Below are 12785 nucleotides of genomic sequence, written 5' to 3' on the forward strand. Positions count from 1 at the left end.
CGTCCCTTGTGACTAAAACCTAGGAGGAGATGATACGGGTATTTAGGGGACAGGGCCCAGGCCCTGGGAGCCTTAGCTTCTCGCGATCGGATAGGAGGAACACCGGCCCCAACCTCTCTAGACCTAACAGGTTTTACGTTGATGAGTGGGCTTGCAGCCGTGGGGGCATGATTGGTATCTTGGCAGGCACTACTTTTTCAGATCACGCCACGATTATTATGTCCCTAGAGGACCCCTGGAGGCATGATAGGCATTCGAGCTCTAGGATTCCTGACAACCTCATTCAGGACCCCAAGATCTGCAACAGGATAGAGCAAATTTGGACAAGACTGGACTTTACCACCACAGGCTCTACTGCATGCACATTGGATGCTGGCCTAGGGGAGATCGGCGGTTTCTTGCAGGAGGCAGCCCAGAGCAGATTTGGAGCAATTTTGGGAGCAAGAGCGGAGTCTTAGGAGGGGTTTGGCCTTTTAAGAGCGGCTTCAGGAGTGCTCCCCAGATAGCCCATGGATTGAGAGTCAGCTTGTTGCCACCCGCACGGAGATTGGATCCATTGAGCAGAGGAGGGTGGAGTATAGATACCACACCAAAGCTTCATTCTAGACTCAGGCCAGTGACAAAGTGAAAGGGGATTTCTTTGAGATAGCGGGGCCCCACAAGAGGAGAGATGGTATCGCAGGCTGCATGGCTAGGACGGAGCTATTGTTTCTGATCCCCCCCATGTGAGAGCCATCGCAACTGATTTCTTCAAATCTCCTCACTCACAGGTGCCCCATTATCCCCACAGGTGATGGACGTGCCCGAGAGGGTCTAGCGGCACACGAGAGAGGTGGTTCCCCCCTCTCTTCGGTCCTTCTTATTGACTCCATTCACTGCAGAGGAGTTGGCGGAGGCGGTGATGGCACTACCCAAGGGCAAATGCCCGGGGGCGGACAGGCTTCCAGTCTCTTTCTTTCTTCGTCACTGGGACCTCTTGGAAGGCGGCCTTCGAGCTGCCTTCAACGAGATTATGATCATAGGTGCCATGCCAGAGAGGCTCTCAGAGGGTTTGATACACTTGATTCCTAAGGAGGGTGGTGACAGATTGGAGATCCAATAGTGGAGACCCATCACTCTTCTAGGGACTGGCTATAAGATCCTGGCCAAGGCCATCAGCAAGAGACTTCAACCCTTTCTCCCGGACAAGATTCATGACACTCAGACCAGCTTTGTTCAAGATCGGAGCATTCTGGACAACACTTTCACATTCTAGGAGGTGACAACTTCGGCCAAGATGTGGCAGTAGGACCTCATAGTGCTACTCCTAAACTTTGAGAAAGCTTATGATAGGGTGGATTGGAGCTTTCTCGAGGGCACGATGAGCTGGATGGGATTCCCCATGGAGGGGATTCATGGAGTGTCATGACTTTACTCAGCCTCCCACAGCCAGGTTCTCATTCAGGGAGCCTATGGCGACAGATTTCCCCTTTCCTGCTCGGTTCGGCAAGGCTGTCCTTTGGCACCTTACCTCTTCTTATTCGTCGCCAAGGCCATGAGTAGGTTTCTATCAGCCCAAGAGACAAGACTTCAAGAATTGCGTCTCCCCCTTCGCAAGCAGGAGGAGCTGCTTGACTCAAAGTTCGTAGATGACACAGCAGCTTTCCTTTCCGGAGATGTGGGGAATCTCCAAAGATTCGCAGAGGCGATCGAGATTTTTTGCCGCGCATCAGGAGCACAGATCAACTGGCACAAGTCGTGTGGTTTTTGGGTGGGCTCTACATCCGCCCCAACTTGGTGCCCAATTGAGGCTTTCCAGTGGATCTCGAGGGGCACTCCACTTCGCTATCTTGGTTGCCAGGTTGGCATTGACATCTCTCCTAAGGAGCAGCTTGCCCCTCTTCTGAGTATTCAGAAGAAACTTTTATACTGGAGTTCTGTGAGGCTCTCCCTTGCAGGTAGAGTGGTGGTGGCGAACCAGGTTCTTCTTGCCACCATGTGGTACATCACTTCATGCTGGGCCATCTCTCGGGCATGTATTGGCCAGGTACAACGGTTGATCAGGAACCTTCTATGGGCCGACAATGACGGGAGGCCAACTAGAGACAAGGTCGCATGGAGAATGATCATTCAGCCACATCGTAGAGGGAGACTAGGCCTCATTGACCCCGCTATTCAAAGCCATGCCCTGTTGGGCAAGCTGATCGTTAGAGTATTCCTTCTTGATGGTGAGCCCTGGAAGGATTTCCTCTTGGCCCAGATTTCAACCCGCACCCCAAGTCTAGGGGCCCTTGGCTGCAAAGTATCAGATGGATTTTCACAGAGATGCAGGCCCAGTCTATCAAGAGCATTTGGCTCGACATCATTCACACCCTCCGCAGTCAATGGGGGATGTTATAGGGAGGTTCTGCCCACATGCGGAAGCAACGGGAAGCTTTCTTGAGGCTCTAGAGGCCTGGCCCATTTCTCACAGATAGAGGTGGTGACCCCACTTAGCATTACTGACCACCTGTGTGGTTGTTTCTCCTCCCCTTCCCCTTGGATGAAATAGCCTTCTCCTCACAGAGCGGCCAGCCAGAGGAGAAGTGTCTCTTCCCGTTATGATCATTTGATTCCCGCCCTTATATGAGGCGAGTTTGTATCTCACCCTTCGCGGTTGTATCTAGCCCTTTGTAGCTGTCTTTCATTAACTAATAGAAGGATCTTTTTTCCGGGAAAAAAAATGTAAGAAAGACTATTGGATTGGCTAGCTATGAGCATTTACAGAGAGGAACTAACAACAAGACTGAAAACATACAAACGTAAGCATATCCATAACGTACTAGTAATCCCTGTATTACTATTATTGTGAGAAAATGCTCCACAATACAAAAAATTGTTCATTGCTAAGACTGTAAACCTTAAGAAAAGGTGACCAATTGCAGAAAAACACCCCAAGTTGGTGAAACACAGATGGTCCCCCAAGCATTGGGGGCTAACTATGCTGCTACCTGCTTTCTCATGCACGCTTGTGAACTCTTGCTTGAACTGCTTGACTACTCATCAGGAGGCAGATAAATTGATGACTGAAGAGGAGAGGGGAGGGCCTATTTATATGGCCATTACACCCCCCAATCTGCTGATCGGCTGGTTAAGTTGGCTACTCGATTGCCAACTTGACCTACCTACTGCCTAGCCAGCCGCCACCTGTCCCAACCGTGCTTCCCACACGTATCCACACATGGCCAGCACCGAACCACTGGCAGTCCACCATCTTGCTGTCCGCCTGTCCAATGCCCAGGGCAGCCCATGTCTGGCTCCGGTGGGCAGCCCGTCCATATGGAGGCTGCCTGGCCTGGGTCTGCTAATCTGCAGGTGCGGCACAAAAAAGCCTATGCATCCTCCGTCACACTACTCACTGAGCTTGGCTAACAGTGAAACCCCTGACAAGATGAGTGATTTCTACCCTGCCTCTCATAGTAGACAGGGCATATGAAGAGGTAATGCTTCTCTATCAAAATTCCTCCAATCTCACAAGCTTGGCTACATGGTTCACTAAGCAGCTATTTACAGACAACCTCGGTCTTCCTAGAAAGGACTGGGCAAAGATTGATAGCTTGCTGATTATGATGTTATCCACCTTCATCCGGAGCAAGCTTTCAGTGCAATATCCAATTGTTTTCATAAGATATGGATTCTGGAGCTTCACTACATGATATTGATGCGGTCTTTATGATAGGTGGTGATGTTATCTACATCCACACACCATCATTTAATTTAAAGTAATAGATTGCTCCCGTGGATTGCTCTGGCCTTTTCTCTAGAATGCAGAGGGTTATTGCAGCTGCAATCAGTTCCACTGGTAACTCGAGCTGATGAACCAGTGGAAATGCTTCCTGGGAGAAAAAGTAGAGGATGGTATACTTACAAAAGCTGATCTTAATGGTCACTTCCTACTAAGACACACATCTATTCCATCACGGGGAAAAAAAAAATTTTGAAGGTTCCCATCTCAGATGATCATACCCTCTCATCATGGTGGTCGGTTGTATCGTCCCCCTCAGTAATCTTCTCCACATTGATGAACGGCTTGAAAGAGTTCACCTTCTGATTACAATAATTTCTTGCCTGCTTCACCCATTAGCATCCTGCGTCAAAACCTGATCAATGGAAGCACTTTTCCTCATTCAGTTTTATAACTGCAAAAAAAGATATTAAATCACAAGTAAGATCAGTAAACCTTCTTGTCTGACTTAAGCTGTGAGTCTTGTCGAACAAGGCCAAGCAGCCTCTCACTTATGGGGACGTTTGTGCGCAAAGTCATATACTTGGGTCCATTTTGCAGGTTCATTCTTGATGCAAGAGGGCCATCTGCTTCAGCAAGGCTTTGAAGCTGTTGTGCCAAAGATAGCTTTGATTGTTCATCTCTCTGCTCAACTCCATGATGCACACTAGGGACGTTGCTCATTGGTCGGAAATTAAAGTTCAGTTTTTTCTTGTAAGTTCCTGGATGAGAGCAAGTGTTTTCAAGAGGTCAATAAATCGCAAATGTCCATATAGTGGAATTGTCGTATTATACAAAGCCTAGCCATTCCACGCATGAAGCTTGGCAGTCTTGGCTGAGGAAATAGGAGAACCCCATCACCTTTGTGCTGCTTTGGAAAGCAATAAATTTTGGCCCTTGTTGCAGACAGACCAAAATCATGATCATGAATATCATCAAAATCCACACACTCTCGAGCTACACAATCCCAAGCGTCCTTTGGCTTTACTTTGACATCAGTTGGGACTTCCCCTGATATTGTTGCAAATTGGGCACTGTCGAATGAAATATACTGTTTTTCAAACAAAATAAGGGTTCTCAATAGGCATTCCTTTGGTTTTAATATATGTTGATCCAAATAAAATTAAGATTTGTAATTGAATGTTAACACAAAATTAATAAAATCTTGAATATTCTATATCAAATATGGGATACTAAAGAATCTCATATGATATATATGTTTTTGAATTAATTAGTGATACATAATATTAAATTATAAATAAATGGGCATACATTTATTAAATTAATTTAATTACAATTTCTTTCTGTAAAATTTTCCTTCTATTTATCTTGATGAGTAGCCGGGCCTTTGCTTCTGCTCCCCCTCAAGGGTTGTGTGTATGTGTGTGTGTGAGTCACAATGTGTGTACAGAGATGGGTTCTTCGAGCAGATTCATAATGTATATACCACATGCCACTCTAATCCCAAGGAAACAGAAGTGAAACGAGCCAAACTTGCAGAGAATTCAGAAATTCAATTTCTTTATGATGTCCTGCACAAAGATTATGAATTGGCATAGAACAAGTGGAGCAAGGCAAAACCGTCTATAATAGTGGTAGTGCAGAGAGAAACCATAATGCTTAAAAAGAGGAAATTTTCACAGCAAGCTGCAGTATTGTTTTTTCCGAGACATATGCCCTCACAGCAAGGGATATTCGTCAGTGGGTCTACAATCTCTTGGCTGAAGAATGTGTGGATGGAATTTACTATGCAGCGAGAGGATTCTCAGAAATCCTGCTTAACTCAATGCAGGCAAAGCAAAAGTTGTTTGAGATTGCACCTCTCTTTTACGCCAGGCAAATGGTGCACCTCAACGGATGAGTCCATGGCTCTTTTATATGGATTCGTTGGTTGATCTTGCTGATCTTCAGCGGAGATTCCATTTTTGATATGTGAATATATCGCCGGTTACTATGAGCTAGGAACTATCGAAAAGGCCCCTGAGTGGACAAGTGGTGAGCGTTCTGGTTGCCAATGATGCCATAGGTACACCGATGAAGGAATGATTGGAAATAAGGATTCAACCAAAGATTTTGAGGATTATGATCAATGACACAATGGTTTCATTAAAAGATTGTTTTTAGAAGATGCTGATTCTGTGAAAAAGGCAATTTCATATTGGGTGTGTAAGTGGTGTGACTAGTTTTAAGTTTGCATGAATATCCGGCTTAGGGGGCTTGGGAACTCCCTGGTACCCAGGACAAAACCTAACCAAATTCTTAATTGAATCCCATCACTACAGTGGTTGGGCGGTTGGCTAACCCACGGGACTGGATGGGGTTAGGCTGGACTGATGGATCCCTAAAATGAGACTCAATTCTATTATGGTACGATAGATGAAGTAAATCCTGGATAAAAATTGTTCTATGGAAAAGAATCAACGGTTGTACCTCTCAATCAGGAAAAACGTGTTGGTCTCTATGATCCAAGTGCAATCTTTTCCTTGATCTAACTTTGATACTACGGGTTCGGTCAAATCAATTCAGTTAGTTAAGGCTTCTGACTACATTAGAGAAAAATTTATCCTGGAGGAATGTTGCCATGGGTGCCTACTACTGACGATCAAGGGCTACTAAAACATCAATGCCAGATATGGGTTGAGGTGGTGGATTTCCCCACTGATCTACAGGATACACTCCCGCAGATAGTTCAAACATTGGGAAAAGTAGCGTGTGCACCCAGAATCATGGGCAATAGAAACAAATTCTGTGTGATGTGGGATACGGATGCACCAACACCCGAAAGCATTGAAATCCAGATAGTTGATATTCCCATGGGCAAAAAGCCATATGAATTAAACTGATCTGTTTTTGTTGGGTCGTGTTTTAAATATCACAAGTTTGGGCATTTTGCATTGGAATGCCTGACCCTAAAATTGCAAGCCCTTGAGAACTCAATTCCTCCCATATTGGCGCAGGAGCAACAAACACTACCAGAACAAACACAAATGCTAAATGCGATGAATGCAAATGCAAAACAAAGTATGGCACAAAATAAAGGGAAAGCACTACAAGAAGCACAAAATAAAAGCAATGTGCAAAACAAACAAATCAACCAAAGAAAAGATGCAAATGGTTGGACAACACCAAATGCTCGAAAAACAATGGCCTTGAGAAACAAGCCATTGATTGCGAGGCACTAGGATAACATATCTATGGCCTCCACCTCAAGCGAATCAGCCACATGTATATCCATGAATTGGTTGAACGCAATGGAGGGATGGAATACTTGCAACAAATACATGGAGAGCTACAAAGAGATATGGTATTAGCAAATGATTATATGCAATTTGCGTGATGGACATGACACCATGTAACTATGTAACATATAATGTACACGGTTTGTCTAGTCCAAATAAATGGAGGGTGCTCTAGGATTATGTTGCTTCAGCAAATCCGAATGTGGTTTGCTTACAAGAACATAATTAGCATGCTTTTGCTAGAAAAGTAGGCTATTAAAGATATTTTAGTATATTTTATGTTGGAATTGTCGATTACTCAAGCACATGTATAATGATACGAACAGCTTTGAGACCAATGATCGCCTATAATGATCCCCTCGGTAGATACATTGTGCTGCAGTGTATGCTAAATGAGTAAATGCATGAAGCAAAGCATACATCATGTGCAGAAGTCTGATGATCATTGGACCAATGATGTAAATGATCTCGAAAGGGAATGCGTGGCACATTTCCAGTAAGTCTTTGCTATGTACTGCTTATGAGGGAATAGAGTATGCCAAGCATACTCATCAGGAGGGACTTTATTGCTGCCACAATGAAACACCTAGAGTTTGGTCCAAAAATGACAGAAGTCATCTACTGGTTGTATGCAAGCAACACACCTAGATGTATCATTGGGAATGGATTATCATCACCCTGGACTTCGGGAAAATTGGTTAGGCAGGACTGCCCACTAAGTGCAATGTTGTATGCAATTGCCACTCATTCTACACATTCGCTCTTGTAAAACATCCATGCATGCTTAGAATACTCTAGAAACTATGTATCAAGCTAAAAATGATATAAGGATTGCCATTTTCCAAAGGCAACTTGATAATGAAAATTTGAAAGAGGAGGAGTCTATAAATGAATATTTAACAAAATTACAAGACTTGAAAGAACAAGTTCATAAAATTGATAATGTCATTCTTGAAAAGGACATGATAACATCATCCTTAACTCATTACCTGAATCTACAGAGCTTATATCCTTTGGGTTGGAACATATCTTTCAAAGAAGTAATTGCCTGGGTGCTCACAAAAGTCAAACAAAAGGTTGATTACTAGCACTTGTCTACATGGCCTTTGCATGTCAAGCTACAAATAGTACAATCCATCATAATGGCTTACATACAGTTCTTGTCGTTGCCCATTTGGGACAAAAAATCGCTCAATGCATTCATGTCATCAGCAATGGAACTGTTATGAAAAACAAGCACTCGCTTTAGGGCTATTGAAAATGGAGCATGTATGCAATCCTAAAATTCATGGTGGACTGAATATCTTGAATGTGCATTAGCATGTATTGGCTCGGAAAAATACCATGATGATAACTTTTGTGGAACAAGGACAGCCATGGACACGGATGCTAGCTGCAATATGTGCGCATTACAAGGTTGATTCTTTTGGGCATTAGAAGCTCTCCTACTAGGATATCTTGGTAAGTTGGTAGGTTAGGTACAAGGAAAAATCCCACGCTACCTCTACTGTTCCAGACTGTTGCAAGACTTGAAGTCTATGCTTGTACATTTGCAATGGGCACATAGGCCAGTGCATCTTGGAAACACAGTGGTAGCTGAAAATGTGCATTGGCGCAGATCATTTGATATGCCATTGGCAATGGCTAAGCAAAGAAAAACTTTTTTCTTAGCACAAAAAGGAATTTGCACAGTGCGAGATGTCATATCGATTGAAGGCAAACCATCATCGTTTCCACAAGCACAATGACGATGGCAATTGGGAGCCGATTACCACCCTATATGGAGACTTGTTGTTACTCAAATAGCAAGACATGGGGAATGTCGTATATATCGGTTGGGCAACAACAGGATGATTGACTGCTAAAGAACAGCCAACCAAGTTATATTACGGAGTTTCCTCTTTGTAGGTTGACAGCGGCAAGGGCATATAGATTATTGCTTCCACACCCTTGGATAAAGGGACATGCCGATCGGGTATGGCATATGAACAAGTCCTTAGACTGGTGGAAAGGTAATTTGAGAAAGATATGGCAAAGCAAATTGTCTTTAAAACAAAAGGTTTTTCTGTGGAGATGTCTCACAAGGAAAGCTCCCGGTAGGAGAGTATTTGGCAAAGCGAAAAATTGTGGCTCGAAATTGTTTGCGGTGCAATCATCGAATCGAGAGTATTTATCATTTGCTATGGGCATGCACTCACACAAGGGATTTTCTGAATCGTCTATCTTCGGATATACGAACGAGATTCCCTAGGGTGACATTTGGGAAAATGTTTTGGATGTTTGGAAGATATCCTTCCACATTGCAAGAATATGCTCTTTTCTTTGCCTGGGCGAGATATTGGGTTATATGGACAATATGGCTGGATCGTAATTATGAGGTGTTTGCACAACCTTAGATCAACAAGTATGTATACCTCCGCGATCATACATCAGCCATTGCATGACAGTTTTGAGACGTAGCACATTGATCAACAGAACTCTAAAGTGTTTTCCATTGTTTTTTAGATGTTCTTTAATGAGAGCCTCTCACTGTGAGGGTTCTTTAATATAACATAAAATAGTGGTTTCACAAAAAAAATGTGTGTGTGTGTGTGTGTGTGTGTGTGTGTGTGTGTGTGTGTGCATACACACACACACACACATATATATGTATGTATATAGTGTATGTGTGTGTGGTGCGCGCGCGCGTGCGTGCGTGCGTGTGTGTGTGTGTGTAACTGCCTATGCAGCCCCGCCTTCTGCCTACGCAGCCCTGCCTGTTGTCCTTCGTTGTGTCTGCAATGTGGGGCACCTGTCATCATTGCAGCACTAGTTGCCCTCCTCTTGTCTGCTGCTTCTACAACGTCGACTGCCTTGCCTGCACCCGCCAATCGCTGTTTCTGCAGCCCTACGTACCTGCCATCTGTCGCCTGCTCCCTCTCATAATCTTCCATTTGTCATCTTTTTGGGTGCAATTGTGTGTGTGTGTGTGTGTGTGTGTGTGTGTGTGTGTGTGTGTGTGTGCACCCTTTCTCCTTGTCTCTCCTATTTCTTATGTGTTAAATATTTTGCCTGACTTTGTCTTGTTTTTTGCTTTGCTCCCCTTTCCTTCTTCTTTGTGTCTGTGTCTTCTCGTTTTTTTTGTGCCTCTTGTATCTTTCACTTGTGTTTCTCCTCTCTTTTTCCTTAAGGCCCAATCTGTAGCTACTTACCATAGAAGGGAATTGTCTGTTGATCCCAAACGCAAACAATTGCATTCTAATTCACAACCTTTCCGTTGTGATAATCCCGAATTGCAACAGTTTTGCGACACTCTTCAAGAGGCTTTGCAAACATCCAACGAGCATGGGATATGCCTGTACTGGATTTCCATTTGAAAATCCTGTTGGAGATAAGTACACATTAGGTGTATTATTTCCCTAGTCTACATTTGTCTAGTCTCAGTTGAGTCTTTGTGTCTTGAGTGTGTGCCATGTGGCACCTCTACAATTATCCCATAAGCACTCTTGCTCTATGTCTTGTACTTTGGCCCATATATTCATGGGTCACATCATTGCAATCTATCTAGCTTGTGTCTTGTCTACACTCATCTCAAGGTAACTCTTTGTCTTTCAGTCTTGTTTTATTTCACTTCTAGTTTTCAGTTTCTAGCTCTTGTTTCTATATTTTAACATGGTATCAGAGCAGGCTGCTCCTGCCCTGTGTTGCCCACCATAGCTTCAGGCCACCATCTCCCTAGCTGCGCTCAGCTTTTAGGACCAGCCTATTCACATTCTGAATAGGCCCACCGGCCTGAACTTTCTGTCCGCCCACTTTCTTGCTGTCCACCCTGTTCCGGCCTGTTTTCCAATAGCTGCTGCTGCCCGTCATATTGGAACTGCTACAGCCCGCTGTACTGTTGCAGCTCTCCTTTGGCTGCCTTCTTCATCGACTCAAGGGTGCGCATCATCTAGAGGCAGCTGCAGATCGACTTTCCTCCTGTTAACGAGCTATTTGCTGCATTCAGTTCTGCCATCGCTTCCTCTTGAAGAGTCTACAAGGTACTGTGCATTGTCTCCTTCAGTTTGCTGGTCAGTCCTTTTCTTATCCTCATATCTGCAAACTGCTAGTTCCTCATGCTTCGATGGGCTGTCACATGCTATGGCCTTGACAAGTGGTGAGAGAGCCGGCTTCTAAAAACAGTTTGGATCTCTTCTTTCATTCATTTCTGCAATCTTGTAAGGGAATAGACACTGCCCTTGCATTTTAGCAAGAGGTAAGACCTTCCCACATGGCCTCTTCTACTCATTCTCTCATGTCTATCGACAAATTCAATGGGTCCAACTTTCATACTTGGCAAATCAAAATCAAGTGCCATCTTATGAAAGAAAGTCTTTGGGATGTTGATCACCATGCTTTGGGACGTTGTTCACCATGCTGCTCCCGAAGATTCCGACATTGAGCAAGTTATCACTTATGCTCCCACTGCCAAGAATGACAAAGCCTATGCTGTCATCTTGCTCGGTCTTGGAGATGATTACATTCATCACATCTCCGACATACAGTCTGCTTCTCGAGCATGGATCACTTTGGATACCCTTTTTGGACCCCGCTCTAAAAACTCTAAGATTGCACTTATGATCTCATTCTTTGATCTACATATGCAGGAGGGAGCTACTATAGCCTCTCATGTCAATTATTTTCGCAGTCTTATGGTTCAGCTTGCATCAGTGAAGTCCCCCATCTCCGAAGATATTGCTATTGCTGTGCTTCTCAAAAGCTTACCTGACACCTATGCTACTCTTGTCACTACCTTCAAGTATCACAATAATCCTACTCTTGAAGGTATCATCAATGCTCTCCAAGAAGAGGAAAGAACTCAACAACAAAAGGTAACTAACACTGCATTTTTAGCAAAGAAAGGAAGTTCTAAGGTAAGAAAGCCTTGCACCCATTGTGGAAAAACTAATCATATGGAGAAGGACTGCTTCAAGGCTCATCCATGCACTATTTGTGGCCGTGATAATCACCGGGAGAAGGACTGCTACTCTAAAACCTCTACATCAGCCCTTGCATCTACCTTAGCCCATGTTGCTGCAGCATCTCCATCAGCAAATCTTGTTGTACATTCCTCAAATGATGAGGAGTGGGCTTTCTGATTACTTCATCTTTCTTGTTTACCACTTTGACCACCGATGATGTAGGTCAAGGGGTTCTATGTCTTACTCATTCTGCTTTAGGACCTCTCTCTTGTCCCTACCCGAGAGGCAGAGATTGCCCTTGAGGAGGGGATGTCTTCAAGGTCCATCTGTTTGTCTACAGTCAGTCTTCTGTCTATCTAGTCTTGTCTGTCTGTCTATTTGTCTATCAATCTGACTGTGTCTTGTTTTAGATCCATCTTGTCCCTATCCTTGTGGACCCATATGAGGATATCACTTGAGGAGGGGTGTCTCAGGATCTTTGTCTGTCATGTCTTCTGTCTTGTCTCTCAGTCTATCGGTCTTTATGTCTGTCTTCTAGTCTTGTCTTTCTGTCTTTCTCCTAGTGTCCACTTAAGGAGGGTGTTGGAGATAAGTACACACTAGGTGTACTATTTCCCTAGTCTACATTTGTCTAGTCTCAGTTGACTCTTTGTGTCTTGAGTGTGTGCCATGTGGCACCTCTACAATTATCCCATAAGCACTCTTGCTCTATGTCTTGTACTTTGGCCCATATATTCATGGGTCACATCATTGCAATCTATCTAGCTTGTGTCTTGTCTACACTCATCTCAAGGTAACTCTTTGTCTTTCAGTCTTGTTTTATTTCACTTCTAGTTTTCAGTTTCTAGCTCTTGTTTCTATATT

At 44.0% G+C, this 12785-nt stretch overlaps 2 protein-coding genes across 11 annotated transcripts in view; one reads left to right on the forward strand and one right to left on the reverse strand.

The window, feature by feature from the left end:
• The window catches only part of LOC147613434 (kinetochore protein), an 86538-nt gene that overhangs the window by 50092 nt on the left and 23661 nt on the right, over positions 1-12785 (reverse strand). For 7 of the 10 annotated variants that reach the window (XR_015263187.1, XR_015263186.1, XR_015263185.1 and 4 more), the window contains 3 exons: positions 4604-4793; positions 4199-4464; positions 3985-4089 (listed from right to left, as the gene is read on the reverse strand). Coding sequence is in view for 6 of the 10 variants with exons in the window: in XM_086781367.1 (XP_086637493.1) it covers positions 3985-4089; positions 4199-4464; positions 4604-4793 (561 nt within the window). In the remaining 4 variants the exon portion in view is untranslated. The remainder of the gene's footprint in view (positions 1-3984; positions 4090-4198; positions 4465-4603; positions 4794-12785) is intronic. The other 3 variants (XR_015263188.1, XM_086781368.1, XM_086781366.1) reach the window with 1 other exon arrangement.
• LOC147613435 (uncharacterized) lies at positions 10818-12753 on the forward strand. Its single transcript, XM_086781372.1, has 2 exons — positions 10818-11000; positions 11648-12753. The coding sequence occupies exon 2, from the start codon at positions 11652-11654 to the stop codon at positions 12096-12098; it is 447 nt and encodes a 148-aa protein (XP_086637498.1). The 5' UTR covers positions 10818-11000; positions 11648-11651; the 3' UTR covers positions 12099-12753.

The sequence above is a fragment of the Cibotium barometz genome, chromosome 43 (assembly GCF_041138505.1).
Source record: "Cibotium barometz isolate CiBa-2024 chromosome 43, ASM4113850v1, whole genome shotgun sequence".
NCBI classification, from domain to species: domain Eukaryota; kingdom Viridiplantae; phylum Streptophyta; class Polypodiopsida; order Cyatheales; family Cibotiaceae; genus Cibotium; species Cibotium barometz.